A 17001-nucleotide genomic window follows, 5' to 3' on the forward strand; every position below is an offset into this window, starting at 1 on the left:
CCTGTATGCTTGTATTGGACCTAAAACTCCCACCAAAGAACCTTTCCTTTTCAATAGAAAAAAAAAAAATGGGGCAAAGTCACCACATACGGTTGTGAAAATATGCACAATGGTGTGCAGTAAATGGTTCTCAAACGTGATCATGCATCAGAACCTTCTGGGAGGGGTCTCACCCCAAAGGTTATGATTCAGTAAGTCTGGAATGGAGCCAGGGATCTGCATTTCTTTTAAGTTCCCTGATGCTGCTGCTACTGTCGGTCTGGGTACCACACTCTGAGAACCCTTGTTTTAGATAAATCATTTAACTTCTCCTAACCCCATTGTGGTGGTCATTAGTGCTGTTGGCCAGATAGTTTTTACAAGCATCTATTCTTTTCAGCCACAGATATTGGGGGGATGATTGATTCCCCAGCAGAACCTAACCTCTCCTGACTCACACACCACCTTCCCCATTTCCACTCCCAGTTACCAGAGACTGACTCACACGTGGTGGCCTTTGCTCTGATAATCTTCACTGGCCCAAAAACAGGGCAAGGCTCCAAAAGCTTCAGAAAGTTCTTCACGTCTCTTTTCTCCTTGGAATCTCGATAGGCTACCTGAAGCAGCAGCTCGTATTCCTGGATTGGACCTAGAGAGAAAGAGAGACCGTCAAAGGCTTCTTTTCTCAGGCTGGGAGGGAGATACTGCAGAGCAAGTGACCTCGGAGCGCTTGTCAGATTCAGCCTGAGGGTCACGGACATGGCTTGGTCACTTCCATTCATCCAGACATGGACTAAAAATGAGCATCCCGAGCAAAGCATCAGACGGTCCACAGGTGCCTAAGACACCTCTCTCCTCTGACTTCGGCCAGGCCAGCTGCTCTGTGCTCTCTGACCCACCCCAGCATCGCCCTCCTGACTTTGTATACTTCTCAGGTCACATCCAGAGTCAAGTTTCAGGGTCAAGACTGAAGGGAGAAGAGGTGAGAAAGTCCTGGTCACTCTACCCGACTCCTCCCCCAGCTCTGGTCTCCTGGATGTATCTTTGATATAAAACCCCCAGTCCCCTCTTTCCTCTCCAAAGAGCCCTTCCTTCTCCTGTACAAATGTTCCACTAATTAGCTGAGTCTGCTATTGAGATGAAATGCACGAGTAAAACCAAACCAAACCTTACTTGAGCCTTGATGCACCCTCACCTCCACCCTATCGTTTCTGAGCAGTACCTTTTGTTTCCCTAAGAAGAGACCATGAGGTGTTTGGGGCTGGGAGAGAAGAGGAATCGCACCCAGAATTCACTTCGGCACATTCACATGAAACTCTGTATGAAGTTCCATGGGGTCTCAAAATCCTCCCAAGGTCCTCTGTGGACCCCAGGTTAAGAATGTGAAGGGCCTCAGAGAAAAAGAGGCAAAAGGTGAACATCCTTTTTTCCTGGGTCTCATTTTGTTATCATTGGCAGTGAAATCTCTTAGAACCCCTTAGATCTCTCATGACGGGACCATGCTTTCTACAGGCACAGGTGAGATGGGGAGCTTCTACGAGACTGTCCCATTTCTTAAGGGTCCGGGGGAGCTGGGAGATTTAGAGGGAAGAAAAGCAGCTGGATCAATCCCTAGGCTTCTCAGAAGGAAATCCAGAAGCTGCAGCATGTCCCGGGACATTTACAGGAGACTCCTGCCTGCTGTAGTTGCCACCAGCTCACCCCTCTCCGCATCTCCTTAAGGCCGGAAACTCTGTCCCGGCCTTGGGAATTACTCCAAGGGATGCAAGCTAAGGGGAGGCCCAAGCAGGTAATAGGTGGGGAAGGGGCGAAAGATGAATGGCTCTGGTTCTGGAGCCAGACTGACTGGGCGTCGAATCCTGCCCCACCTACCCACCAGCCTTGTCAGTTTCACTACCTGTAAAATAAAGATGGAGATTGTACCTAACTCAGAGGATCTTTGTGAGGATTTAATTCATCTAACACACTTAGAATAGTGCATGGCACTGGTAACACCTTTCCATGGCATTCCAAGCTGAAGCTCTGGTTTCATTTCCCCAACGAATTGTAGCCTTGCTACAGTGTGGGAAGGTCTATGGCCCTATTAGCACATTGCTGGGTGGCAGATTCATGGCACCGTAAAAAGGCTTTTGAGGACTGACCCAGGAACCTAACCACTGTCTGTGTGTACCATTGTTTCCATGAGGAAATATATACAGTGCTGGAAACATCAGATCCGCAAATCAAATTCCAGACCACAACTCATTCCTGGACTGAAGTCTGTGCCATTCATTACATTATTGGGATCAAGGTGAAGAGGGAAAGGACGAGTATGCAGCAGCTACTGGCTGGCTACGGGACAGGATACTATGCCTCTATTATATTATTTCATCCTCACAAGGAATTACTGTAATTATCGTTTTACGGATTTGAGGTATTTAACGATGTGCCAAAGATCATAAAACCCATCAGGAGCGCCCCTGGGATTTGAACCCTGCTCTCTGGGCTCCAGGGTGTGCTGTACCGTGCTATCTGAGGGAGTCTCACCTAGAGACTTTTTCTTATTCAAAATGAGTTCTTGCTTTGTTTTGATGCCATCATCACTCTGTTAAGAGAAAAAAAAAAAAAGAAGAAGAATTACAGCGAGGCTTGGTCATATTGTATTTCATAAGGCCTCGCTGGATTTCCCAGATAAACTGAAATCATGGATCTAAAATGCAAGCCAGGGATGGTGGGGGGGGGGGCAGAAAAGGACATCGCTGAGGCACCTTTTGAGCACAAACCTGAAGGAAGCAGGAAAGTGAGGATGCCTGAGAAAGAACTTCCCAGGAGGAGGGAGGAACAGGTGCAAAGGCCCTGGGATAAGAATATGCCTGGCACGTGAAGGCCAGAGTAGCTAAGCGGAGTCGGGGAGGCGGGGCAGGAAGTGACGTCAGAGAGTATCTCTGGGGAGGCAGGTCCTGTAGATCCTTCCGGGCTGTGGCAAGGGCTTAACTTTTGCTTGAGTGGGATGGGAGCCCGCTGGAGAGTTCTGAACAGAGGAAAGATGTGCTCTGCTCCACTTTTTAGACGGCTCAATCCTGCAGCCGTGTTGGGGATAGACAAGCACCGAAGCAATGAGAGCGTTTCAGGAGCTACCGAGATAATATAGGTGAGAGATGATGGAGGTGTGGATCAGGATGGTAGCCATGGAGTTGGTGAGAAGTGTTTGGATTCTGGATATATTTTAAAGAGAAAACCAGAGAAAAAGATCTAATGGTTTAGACGTGGATTATGAGACGTGTCAAGCGTAATAATAATTTTTCTGCCTAAGCAGCTGGAGAGACAGTGATACCACTTGCTGAGATGGGCAAGGAGAAGCAGGTTTGGTGAGAAAAAACCAAGAGTTTAATTTTGGACATATTAAGTTGAGGGGATATTGGCACCCAACTGGAGATACCAAGTAGGTAGTAGATAGGTGAGTGTGGCGTTCGGGGAACAGGTGTGAGAAGGAGACACAGATTTTGGAGTCATTGGCATGCAGAGAACATTAAAACCATGACCCCAGATGAAAGCACCAAGAAAGTGAGTAGAGTGTGGAGAGAAAGGAACCCTCCTACACTGCTGGTGGGAATGTAAATTGGTGCAGCCACTATGGAGAACAGTATGGAGGTTCCTTAAAAAAACTAAAAATAGTGTTGCCAGATGATCCTGCAATCCCACTCCTGGGCATATATCCAGAGAAAACTCTAATCTGAAAAGATACATACACCCCAATGTTCACAGCAGCACTATTTACAATAGCCAAGACATGGAAGCTACCTAAGTGCCCATTGACAGATGAATGGATAAAGAAGATGTGGCATAGATGTGGAGTATTACTCAGGCATATAAAAGAATGAAATAATGCCATTTGCAGCAACATGGATGGACCTAGAGATTATCATACTAAGGGAAGTGTGTCAGAAAGAGAAGGACAAATATCATATGATATCACTTATACGGGGAATCTAAAACAATGATACAAATGAACTTCCTTACAAAACAGAAACAGACTCACAGACTTAGAGAACGGACTTATGGTCACCAGAGGGGACAGGGGCAGGTGGGGAGCGATAAATTAGGAGTTTGGGATTAACAGATACACACTACTATGTATAAAACAGATAAACAACAAGGACCTACTGTATAGCACAGGGAACTACACTCAAAGTCTTATAATAACCTATAATGGAAAGGAATCTGAAAAAGAATATATATATGTATACGTATATATATGTATAACTGAATCACTTTGCTGTATACCTGAAGCTAACACATTGTAAATTAACTATGTAAACTAAACTAAAATATGTAAATTATTACTTCAATTAAAAAAAAAGGTTATTGGGGAAAAAAAAGGAAAGTGAGTATAGATAGGGAAGAGGCCAAGGACTGCTAATGTCGATCTCTATGCTTTTCCTCCATCCAAGAGGCCATAGGAGAGGATGCGCCGAGTTAGAAAACATCTCCAGTATGGCTTAGTCCAAGATCCCGGTTTTTGCAGTCAGGTCATCCAAGCTCCAAGAGATGAAGTGACTCATCCAAGGTCACACAGCTAATGCTGGCACTGCTGAGACAAGGACCCAGCACTTCTGATGCCAAGTCGATGAACTTTTGTCACTGCAGTTGCCTAGAGAGTGACAGACGCTCAAAGTGCCAGAAGGACAGAGGGGAGGTGGTAGAGAAGAAAACGGGACGTACGCAAACTCACCCCCAGGAAGCCATTCCAGCCCTCGGTGATCATGAAGAAGGAGAAGAGCCAAGGCGTAGGGACTCTCATCTTCCCCCGGCCCCTCCTGCTTCTGGACAGGACAAGAACAGCTGGAGTCACGGTCTGTGACTAGACGTGTGCCATGCAAGGCTGAGGCCCAAACACAAGTCATTCAAGCCAACGTTTTTAAATGCACACAGGGGTAAAGCCCAGCGGGGCCCATCAGAAGCCCTGAGCGTATGGTTATATTTTTCCACCAGAGACAACATCACACCCACTCCCACTGCAGAACCAGTGAATTTTTCTCTCTACAAACCTACTAGAAAATTTCTCCAGAACTCTCTTCTACGTTTAAGTTTGATCTAAGTGATCAAAGTTGACTCAACACAGGCTATTTTAAAATCATGGCTTGCTTTACTTTGTAGCTGGGTGCATTTAACATCCAGCCTTTTATATTTCACTGAGGTTTTCTTTTCATCTCAGTAAAGGCAGGCATTCAAATAACCAAGGACCGTAGAACCATTAATATAAAGATAGACTCTGAGTATTTCAGCATAAAAATAATAGTGAACCAATCCAGCAAAGTTCCTTGTTCGTAGTTCATGTAATTAGCAACCAACTGTGCTCAAGTTCATGGGTATCTTAGAATAATTTAGACAAAACTCAGCCCATAGTCATGGTCACAAGAGCTAATCATTTACACACAGGTTATTTGGTGGCAATGAAAAAAATCACGAGTTAGAACTGTTCTGTCCAATGTAGTAGCCACTAGCCACATGTGACAGTCTACTTTTAATTAGAATAAATTTCATTTTAATTAGAATAAAATGGAATGAAAAACTCAGTTTCTCAGTCATAATAGCCACATTTCAAGTGCTCAATAACCACATGTGGCTAGTGGTTACCATGTTAGGCAGTGTAGACACAGAACACTTTCATCATTGCCAAAAATTTTATTGGGCATGGAATATTACTCAGCCTTTAAAAAGAAAAAAAATTCTGTCACGTGCTATGATCATGGATGAACCTTAAGGGCGTTATGTTAAATGCCATAAGCCAATCACAAAATGGCAAGTACTATATGATTCCACTTATATGAGGATCTAAAGAAGTCAGACTCATAGAAATAGACAGAAGAATGCGGTTGCCAGGGGCTGGGAGGAGGGGGTAGAGGGGAGTTGTTATTCAGTGGGTATAGAGTTTCAATTTTGCCAAAAGGAAAAGTTCTAGAAATCTGTGGCACAACAGTGTAAATATATTTAACACTGCTGAACTTTACACTTAAAAATGGCTAAGATGATACGTTTTATGTTGTGTGGGGTTTTGTTAACAAAAATTTTTTTTAAAGTTTTATTGGCCAGTGTTGACAGAACATGAAGGAATACTTCCCTGTGGCCTTCCTCATAGTTGATGTGGTTAGCAACAAATTGTCCTCAAGTTCATGGTTATCTCAGAATAATTTAGACAAAAGTCCATAGTCATGGTCATAAAATTCCCTTTCTCTTTACATCTCCATAGGAAAAGATGAAGAGCTATGATTCCCAAGCTCAGTAACCCACCATTGGAATAAGTGCCTGGGGACAGCAGCACAGAAGCCCAGGGTTGGTTCTCCAGCCCTTACCTTGCTTCCTGGGTGCACTTTAAACTTCATACACGCCTTGCCATCCCAACAGTGCGGCCTCAGGCTTTGCTCTCTGACCTACAAGAAAAGAGAACAGGTGGGAAAGGATGGAGTGAGAGGTGGAGATTAGCAGATGTAAGCTTTTATATATAGAATAGATAACAACAAGGTCCTACTGTATAGCACAGGGGACTGTATTCAATGTCCTGGAATAAACCATAATGGAAAACATATTTTTAAAAAGAATGTATATATACATATAACTGAATCACTTTGCTATACAGCAGAAATTAATACAACATTGTAAATCAACTAAACTTCAATTTTAAAAAATATTGATTAAAAAAAAGAAAAGAGAAAAGGCATTAGAGACAGGGTAACGACGCCCACAGATGTGCCTACATGTCGGCAGGGATTCCTTCTAGGGCTTTCTAGGGCAGCATGAAAAATAAGCCATGAGACGCATACCCGTTTTGTGTTTACCTTCTCCCCTTAGTGAATGGTCCTCGCGTGCTCCCATCCACCTGCCTGCCAAGACTCCCCCTAAATCGACTGCTTTAACGTTCTTTGGGCAGCTGTCCAGTCTCCGGATCATTCTTCCCCATCTTCCTTCCCCAAAGCTGCTCTGAGTCCTATTCGCTCTGGTCTGTGCTTTCTGCTTTCCAAAAGGGATGGATGTTTGCCTCTGGAGTGGTGTTTTTCAAATATTTTTGACCCCATAGAAAGAAACATATTTTATAACATGAGGATATAGATACACACATAATAAAATGTGTATATATCTGTATTATGTATATATATATATATCTATACACTCACACATAATGAAAATTTTATATATATGTAAAATAACTGAATAGTTTTGTGAAATAGAACTTCTTTTTCTGTGCCCTTTGGATATTTTCTATTTGTTTTTATTTATATATTTGTTTGTTTGTTTATTTATTGGTGAATTGCCATGTCCTGCTAAATTTATTTCCCAGTACCCTCCTGGAGTGCAGCCACATTGCAGACGGAGCTTGTGCTCTTTCCAGCCCCTTTCCCAATTTTCCTCCACTTCCAGGGACAATTTTTAACATGATCTACCCTCTCTCTTGTGCCAGGGCCTGCTTCCAAACGGGAGGCCTGGCCCTCATATGGCTCTTTCTCTCCATCTCTCTCTCTTTGAAAAATCTCTTTCTCGCATGTAGCATTCAGGCCTGAGGCTGCAAACCCACCGTGAGGAGGCCTGGGTGACAGCTCCAAGCGTGTGAGGAAACTCTCTCATCCTCTCGGCCTGTTAATTCTCTCTTCTTCCCACACTGGAGGGTGGAGCCTGGGCTGTCTCCTTGGACTGGCTAGAAATGGTCAACTGGAACTTATAATCAGGGTTTCAGACCAGTGATTCCCAGTCACTGGTCTATAGGCCAGTCATGAATAGCCGGACTACGAAAAAGGGGGAGGAGCTGGGAAGGAGACAAGGAAACACTTAGGGGCTCATTTGAAAATAATGGTGCCCCTATCCCACAGGAAGCCTACGAAATCTTATGCAGACCAGGCACAGCCATGTGCGTTATTAAACCTTCCCAAGCGAGGCTGACCCCCAGACAGCTTTGAGAGCTGTTATTCTAGACTGCTTCTAGGAGAGGGAAAAAGAGTTCTGCCCCGAGGCTAATCCTGTGATTTGAATTCTCCTTTGGGATTTGGGACCAAAGGTCAAATTTATCAAAATGTTTTCTTTGCTTCCTTGGTGCACTCAGCTCCCTCTGGGGTAGGGTTGGAAGATTGACTTTCAGATAAATAACAAATAATGTTTTAGTGTGCGTATGTGCCACACAATATTTGGGACACTATTCATTGTCCAGAATTACAGCTGTTTTTCTGAAATTCAAATTTAACTGGGCTGTATTTGACAACTAATCAAAAGGGGGAGAATCGTTATCTCCGGGTGCATGGGTCAAAACAGGCTCTGTGGCTAGCCTGCAAAGGCTTCAGGTCCTGGTGTTTATCAACCGGACTCCTTTTGACACTTTTTTAGGCTTTCTATGCCTCGGTTTGCTCATCTATAAGATGGGGAAAGTCGTATCTAACTCAGAGGTTCCTCGGAGAATTGAATGAGTAATTGAATATAGAGGGCTCAGAACAACACCTGACAGGTGGTGAGCCTCAATGATTGATAGCTGCTAATATTAGTACGACCAGCGTTTCAATCTCACCACCAGTTTTTGTAGTTACTTGTTGGATTGTGTCAGAATTTGACTTCAATCTGAGGCAAATTAACTGGTCAAATAAAAGGTGCCCCTGGGTTGATAGCTAGCACTGTATCAATGGAGGGATCCCAGCTTGGAGGTAGTAAAAATACATTTTTACAGTAACTTAGTTATCTGACTCTAAAGAGGGTCAAGAAATACTGTGTGTGTATGTGTGTGTGTGTGTGTGTGTGTGTGTTGAGGTGTAATCTTAAATCCAACTTAACTTTGCCTTTCCTAGAGGCAAAGCCCGTGGTATTTTCAGCACGTCCCTTCTAAACTGGAAGGGTCCTGATTATTTAAAAAAAAATTCTCAGAATCCACGTTCCCTTGCCATAGACGAGAAGCTGTTTTTGTCATCAGAGTGTGTGTGCTTGTCTACAACACACGTCTCTCTGTGCAGCTGGGGGCCAGCGATGCCTGACCTACAGCTGTGTTGGCCCCGGGCGTCCATGGGAGGCCCTGGCATCCATGGGAAGACTTGGCCGTGGTGGGACTCCCCTCACTTCCTTGAATTCATTCAAGTGAATTCATTCCTGATAATCCCTGTCCTTCAGTTTTTAAGGAACAATCATTAGAATTTGCTATTACGCCTCTGGAGACAGCTGCCCATTGTCTCCTCAATCTTCCAGTTATGTATTTATGGATCCAAATATCATTTATTTATATCAACAGCTGTCTCCTTATCAACAGTGGTGCTTAACTAGCACTGCTCTCACATACATTTTCTAGCATTTTTAGCAACATTCTATTCTTAGGCAGAGTTAAACTCTTGGGCTGTTTTCCTGGCATCAATATGTATGGGATTATGTTTCTTCCTCTATAAATAGAAGAATTCCCAGTAGTACTGCCACCCTCCTCTCTGCCTTGGACTCACATGTGCACACATGCATAACACACACACATACACACACACACACACACACAGATGGAAAGAACAGATCTCCAGCTGGGATCTGAAAGAAATCAGGATTCAAATAGAACTGATTAATAGGCAGAGGACCTTTAAAATCTCGGTTTTATTTTATGTCTTATTTTATAAGTTTTTGGTCACGTTTTCATTGGGATCTGCCTTTGTATAGGAGTCCTTGGGCCATTTGCCTTTGAGAAGGGTTTCTTTGCATTCCTTTCAGTAGGCAGATATGGTAAAGACAGGTGGGGATATAGGTGGGAGACGGCAAAGATAACCAATGTCATATATGGAAAAATGTTTGGTGGTTTGGTAATTTTTATGAGCTAAACCAACTTCTTTTGGAAGGACTATAAAGTTATTTAAAAGTTCAGTGAGTGTCTGTATAAACATGTGTTCCCAGTAAAATTTTAAACACATATTTTATATTGCAGCATGTTTTTAGTGTGTTCATGTTGAATAAACTTAGTGGGAAAAGACCTAGATGAATTAGACCCTAACTTCAGCATCGTCCCTTATCTGCTAGAATTTGTGAAAGTTAAAAAGAAAACTTGCTGGACTCAGTTTCCTTTTCCATAAAGTAAGCAAGAAGATAGGGTGCCCTCAGATCTGTTCACATTCAGATTCCATTATTATATGCCCATTTCCCAGTTCCTATTTGTATATGTAATTGTTCTTTGCATTAGTGTCTGTCAGTCAGCAAATCTGAGTCTAGAAAGATTAAATTGTTTTTACTGGACTCTGTTCCTGTGTCCTCCTCATACTGGTTATTATCATTCCGGAACATCTTTGCAGATGGGCTGAGAACCTGATAAGAATTAAGCCCTTCAGTTGAGAATAGCGGTAGGTTTTTTAAGAACTACGGAGTTGGAAGGCTGGAAGAGACAAAAGGAATTACTTAGCTAAGTTGTCCCTTTCCTTGCAACACTTTTTGTCCAATCACTTGTGTATCGAGAGCTTGTGTGTTGAGCACCTCCAATTTCCCAGGCAGGGTGTTCGTGCCACCCCCTTGGGGAAACTCCAAGAGCCATGATCAGACCTACTTTTGAAAACAACTGCTGGGTTGCTGGGGTCTCTCTGTTCCCTATTTAAACTCTCTGATGTTTCACTGAATGGATCTCCCTTCAGAGTCCAGTTTGTGACCGTGCCTCTTACCTGATTCTTTTCCATCCAAAAATTGAGATACATTTCTGACGAGGCCTTCTGTCCTTTGCCACGAATTGGAACTTCAGCTAGAGGGCATTTCTCCTGTTGCTGGTGCTGTCAGCCTAGCTCGGCTGTCTGCTCCCTCCTCACAAGGATTCTGGTTTTTTTAAATTCATTTATCTCTGCTTTGTTTCTTAGAAGAGATACAGAATGACTCGTCGTTCTTAGCTCATCACCCAATACTGCTTTGGGTGTACTGGTTGAGTTTATCACTCACAGACAAGTCTAGCTCAATTCTGTTGTAAAAAGCCTGACTGCCAGCCTCAAGGGTTGGCTCTATTCCAACCCCCTGTAACTGAGGATTTGCTCCTGTCACTCATGGTTCAGTAGAACACAAGTTACCACCAAGCCCTTAAAGCATGATTAATGGCATTCCAGGAAAGGTGCCAAGCTCTTTCTTCAGTCAAGACTTCAGCTTAGCAACTGGGGACCCAGCCTTCCTGGAATCCCCAGGTCATTGTTTCCCATCTTCCCCACTCGAATTTGCTTACTGACAATCAGTAAAGCCCAGAGAATTTGACCTTCCTCTTGGACCTTTTGCGTGAAAAATGTACCAGAACCGCACTCAAGGGCGGGGATATTTACATAAGAAGAAATAGGATAATTCTTTCTAATTTACAAAATACTTTCATATGTATTGCTTTGATTATTTGGCAGTTAAGTGGGAATTATTTGGGTTTTACACTTGTGTAAAATGAGAAGGGTAAACCTAAATTCTAAATAGAAAGAATGTATTGACTATTTCCTTAAGTTTCTCTCCCCAAAGAACCTGTTATTTCTCTCGGACTCTGGGCCCAGTTCGTTTTGTTGCTTAGGCCATGATTTTAATAGAGTCACAATTATTAACATGATCCCCATCCGAGTTCCTGACAATTAGGCTTTCTTTATTCAGGAAAAAGAAGAATATATGTTTCAAAGCTATCCTCCTAACAATGTGAGTGTCACCAGTGTCCAAAGAAACTCAGCTCTTCAAGGGAGAAAACACAATTCATCAGGCCTACTGGAAAGAACCTACAGAACGGGCTTTGTGGGGCCTTCATGGGTGAAAGGTCAGATTAAAGATGTTACAAACTGTTCTTGTGTGATCTATTTTTAAATAAGAGTGAAACAATATCTGACTTTTCATTCGGTGCTCACACTGCTAAACCTCAATTGTTTCAAATCTACCAAAAAACACTCATTCTTTAAGCTTCCCTAAGCATATGAACAGTGCTTTCATCATAATTTCCTAATAAGTAAAAGCACATTTTCCAATGATATTCCCCAAATGATTTTTCTAGAAATAAAGCCAGTTGCCCGGCATTCTACCTATCCTGCAAATGTCATGCCAATCCACATTCAAAAACCTTCTGGGTTTCACGTTACGTGCAGATGAAAATCTAACACATTATCATGGCAAATTTGTTATTTAGCCTCCTATAATCTGCCTCAAATGTTCCTTCTGTTAACCTTCTTCTTGTGCATCTTTAATTCCAGGTTATTACATTTTGAGTTTTGATAGACATGGCCAAATGGCCCTCCTAATTTGTACCCATTTACAGTCCCTGGTAAGGTGTAGAAATGCCTGTTTCATCACACTGGCCCCAACATCTGTATAATATTTGCCAAACTGATAGGCAAATATTTACCTAATTGCTTTAATTTTTATGCCTTTGATTATTAATAAAATTAAGCATTTTTCAGATGTTTATTGGTCATTTATATATTTTTTTTTCTGGCTTGATTATTTAAGTCCTTGTCCAAAGTGTTTCTATTGGAATGTTCACCTATTTCTTAAGAACTGCTTCTAGGAGCTCATCATAGCATGGATATCAGCTCTTTGTCACTCGTGTTATAGATATGCGCTCATCATTTGTCTTTGGTCTTTAACTTTTTACGTTGTCCTGTTCGGCACAAAAGTTTAAGACATTCATCAATGAATGTCTCTGTCAATCCTTTCCATTATGGATTTTAAATTGGGGTCATGCTAAGAATTTTTTTTCTATAAAAAGATGGTAAACATATCCTCCTATATTATCTTCTAACGCTTCTTTCAGTGAGTTAGTTCATTTGTTATATACTTTAAAATTCTCAGTCCTTCTGGAGTTATTTTAGGTTTCGGTATAAAATAGGGGTTTACTTTCATTTTCCTCCAAATGAATAACCAGTTATGCTAACTACATTTCTTGACTAAACCATTCTTTATCAAGACCACCTGTAAAATTCTTTATCAATGTTAAAGGTGCACATGGTCATATAATAAAATTCTAACCTAAATATTTTTTAAATTCTATGCTATCTGTGTCTTTTCTTTTGCTAGTTACTTGCTTAATTGGCATCTTGGTCGACAATGTAAAGAGTGTTATATGCCTAAGAAATATGTTGTTCTCTTAGAAATAATTAGCCCGATTCTCTTAAGAGATTAAGTACAGGAATGGCTTTAAGCAAAATTAGGCTAACGTACAAACACAAGTGTGAAAAGTCGTCATGGAAAATATAATTTGCTTAATACAAAACCTCTTTACCCAAAACTTTGCAGGTGTGAATCTGTTCTGTTGTGACAAAGCTGTCCTAACACCACAAACTTAGAGTAAATGCCTGCTTATCCCTAATAATAAAGGAATTCTTATCAGGTTTTTAAAAATTTTGTCTTATAAGAAAGAAGCAAGTGATAAGGAAATTATCTTCAAGACTTTACTTAAAGTCTTTAGTTTAAAAGACTTTCTTTAAAACAAAACAAAACAAAACAAAACACTAGAGTTTCCATGGTTTGTGAGTCTCTGGGGATCAAAGACTGACATTCTCACTGAGGACCCAGAGACACGATGAAGACCAGATGACCTTTGTCAACAAGATTTAACTATATTTTGCACATTTTAAGGCTACATACCTCATGGCTGTTCACCTCTGCATTTTATTCATTCAACTGACTGTGCATGGGAAATTTACTATAATTCTAGGAAATGCCAGGGCACTTTCACACTTATTAATTCTTATGGATTTTTGGCCTCAACATGCCAGAGCCCAGGTTTTCATCTGCCGTTGAACTGGAGCCTTGATGAGATTATCTGTGGCTTGCTGGGGCGGGGGTGGGGGTGGGGGGGGGTAAGAAGCCACACCCCACCCCCACCCCACCTGCCTCCCCGCCCAGTTCTGTGTACTACAGTGGTGGAATTCAGCAAGGCTAGAACCAGCTGGGCATGGGAGAGAGGATGATGTTCTAGATCTTTTGCACCATCCCTCCAGGTTTCTAAGATTATTTTCATAGCTATCAAGACCGTGTATCCAGTCCAGAACTATGGAGACCTTGACATCCTGTGGGCACATCTCTGCTCAAACACACTCTATGTAGCTATGGGTATTCCCTGCCAAAGACCTTTAGAAAGAGAACAAGGCAGACCATTTTGAAAGTGGCAGAGACATACGTTTAGATTGGGTAGAACGTGGTTTCTTAAGGAGCGGCTGTAAGCAAAACTGTGAATTCAGTGACATTGTCCTAGGGATGCCATCCCTCTACTTTCTGGGTCGTTCACCCTGGGGACACACTGCTGCCACTGCTCGTGTCCTTCCGTACCCAGTACCCTCTTGCTTCATCCAGTTCACACTTGCTCCCAGCCAAGCTGCTAAAAAATGTCACTGACGCCCTAGTTTGAATGAATGTGTTCATTTACTTTTTCTAGGAGGATATTTGTATCCCTTTAATTGTGGAATGAATGACACCAGAGGGCACATGGATGCCAAAGTACTGTGCTCGCCTAACCCTCAGCACCACAAGAGATAAACCCTGTGATGGGAACCCTGTCCTTGCTTTTAAAAAGGAATAAAGAAACACACTGTCTTTTTAGAGAAGCAAGACATATGTACCTTTGAGGCCTGTCGGCAACAATTTCAGTCAACTTGTGGTCATGCACAGAATAGGAGTGTTTGAAAGTCAAGTTTCTAAGACTCAACACAGACAGGCTCTCTTTTTTTTTTTTTTGCGGTGCGCGGGCCTCTCACTGTTGTGGCCTCTCCCGCTGCGGAGCACAGACTCCAGACGCGCAGGCTCAGCGGCCATGGCTCACGGGCCCAGCCACTCCGTGGCATGTGGGATCTTCCCGGACCGGGGCACGAACCCGCGTCCCCTGCATCGGCAGGCGGACTCTCAACCACTGCGCCACCAGGGAAGCCCCAGGCTCTCATTTTAACACTTCATGCTCATGGCTATCATTTTGCAAATCAAGTGACCAGAATAAGGAAAGCTAAATAATTTGCTCAAGATGATGTTACTTGTTAATGGTTGAATAAAGTACTATATGTGGCTACATAATATACAATCCTTTTAAATTTGGGTTATGGTTGAATAATTAATAGTGGTTTTATTAAGAACATAACAAAAGGCTTGTGCTAATACTCTGATAAATTATAGAATGTACTTTTATCTGTTTTTGTTAGCTCTCTTGTCTCTGTAATTTCCAGCCTATGTGTGTTATTATCAGGTTTAGTTTAATGGATTTCTCCATGGAAATGCCAAAGTCATCATTTTTCCACATTTCTCCACCCTGACCTTCTTCCTATACCTCCTTTGGTAACTTCTCATTATTTAGTATCTGGCCTGGATGGATTACATAGAATATCAGGTTTGCATAAATTAATTCTTCATGAAAAAGAAAAAAAGGGAAAAGAAAAATGACTAATTTTCAAGTGTATCACTTTGTATTTATTGGGGGAGGGAGCAGAGGAAAGGATTAAAAGGGTCAGTTTGTGGAGTTTTTAGAGTCTAGGGAAGGAGTTAAATTGGGAAGCACTTCCTGGAAATATACCAATTAGGTCAAAGCTTAAACTAATTCGTCTTAAAGTGAAAATAAACTTGATCCTATCAAGAATATTTTTATTTCAAGAGATGGCGAGGGGAAATCTATGACTAATTCATGGAAGCCGCGAGATTGACGTTTTAACAATTACCCTTTATTCCAGTCAATCCATTTCCCAGGCACACCCCCAAGAATAGGGGTCACCGTGTTGCAGTCGACAGAGAGAAGGCTGCGCTTTGAGTCAGCAAACCTCTAGTCTGAGACTCACCAAACATCTCGATTTGTATAATTACTGAGAAGCTGAACTGTCGTATCTGCTCATTGTTTTTTCCACTCTCTCTTCCTTTAGTTACCCTTCTTTAGGAAATGGGATATTGAAATCAGAGTTTTCCTCATGCGGAGGGGAAAAATCATCTCAGATTAACAGGTAATAAGGATGATAGTAAGACACATTCTAAGGAATCAAATCACAGCTTTGAGGCTTACCTGTGATTCCTCTCTTCACATCACAGCCCCAGGGAGCCCTTCCTCTGGCGTAACCGTGGCTCAATCACTTCTTGTTCTGTTTGGAAAGATAATCGTAATATCTGAGCCCCAGGGGCTCGCTGGCAGGTGTACAGGCCACTGATTCACCAGCAACTCCTGCAGCACGTTGCTGCCCGGCAGGCAGACAAGCCCAGAACACACTCCCTTCAAGAAGGAAGAGAGAAATACCTTTATGTTGACTCTCCCTCCCACTTAAGTCCCTAACAGGCCTGGTAAGAGGAAAGAGCTCAGAGTCCAAGACCTAATGATTCTCCCAGCACACAGAAATCACAGAAGGAAAATGGGAGAAAAACGCTCTAGGGGAATGCAGGATACTTCTGTCCTAGATTCACGTGTCACATGATGCCACTCTGTCAAGCTTTCACATCCAGCCTCTGGACACCCAGGGCCATAGCCCATAAAGCAGAAGGAATGTAGCCTTTCATGCATAAATTTCAGCTGGGGAGAGGTGGGTCTTTCCAGGGAGGTACGGGGAGAGGTAGATATCATTTTTCCTTTTTCCACTTTCTCACTCAAGGCTGAAGAATCAACCTGCTACTTTCCCAGACAAAGGCACCTCGGACTTCTGGGTGGAATACTATGTAATGGAGGTGGGCAAAAGAGAGCAACGGCGTCCACGCCCAGGGCAAATGCTTTCGGTATATTCTTTGTCCTTAGAAAACCTCGAGCTAAACCTTACTAACTTCTTTCATAAGTTTCTTTCTAAGGAGTCATCCGATTTGAAAGCTGACACTCCACATTTACCAATGACTTGAGGTAGTTGACACTTTAAACCACTCTATAACTTACAAAGGATTTGAGGCAGCTTACAATATTAATGCATAAAATTACATTAGAATAGAAATAAAGAAACATAAACGTTCTATACATAAACTATATGTATGTACATGAACTATAAGAAGGGGAAACTATAAGAGTGGAGAGTCACAGGAATAGTGACGTAGACATAGAGAACAGACATGTGGACATGGTGGGGGGGGAGGGGGGGATGAACTGGGAGATTAGGTTTGACATAAATACGCTACCAT

General features: G+C 42.4%; 1 protein-coding gene across 1 annotated transcript in view; it reads right to left on the reverse strand.

Moving 5' to 3' along the window:
* ADGRF1 (adhesion G protein-coupled receptor F1) overlaps positions 1-16048 on the reverse strand; it is a 39133-nt gene extending 23085 nt beyond the window's left edge. Inside the window, exons 1-5 of the mRNA XM_027127453.1 lie at positions 15914-16048; positions 6312-6389; positions 4691-4840; positions 2506-2563; positions 485-628 (exon numbers count right to left, since the gene is read on the reverse strand). Of these exons, the coding sequence (XP_026983254.1) occupies positions 485-628; positions 2506-2563; positions 4691-4759 (271 nt within the window). The 5' untranslated portion in view covers positions 4760-4840; positions 6312-6389; positions 15914-16048. The remainder of the gene's footprint in view (positions 1-484; positions 629-2505; positions 2564-4690; positions 4841-6311; positions 6390-15913) is intronic.
* Positions 16049-17001: the final 953 nt, after the last annotated feature.

This window comes from Aethalodelphis obliquidens, unplaced genomic scaffold (assembly GCF_003676395.1).
Source record: "Aethalodelphis obliquidens isolate GAN/ISIS:26980383/991018 unplaced genomic scaffold, ASM367639v1 scaffold31, whole genome shotgun sequence".
Lineage (NCBI taxonomy): Eukaryota > Metazoa > Chordata > Mammalia > Artiodactyla > Delphinidae > Aethalodelphis > Aethalodelphis obliquidens.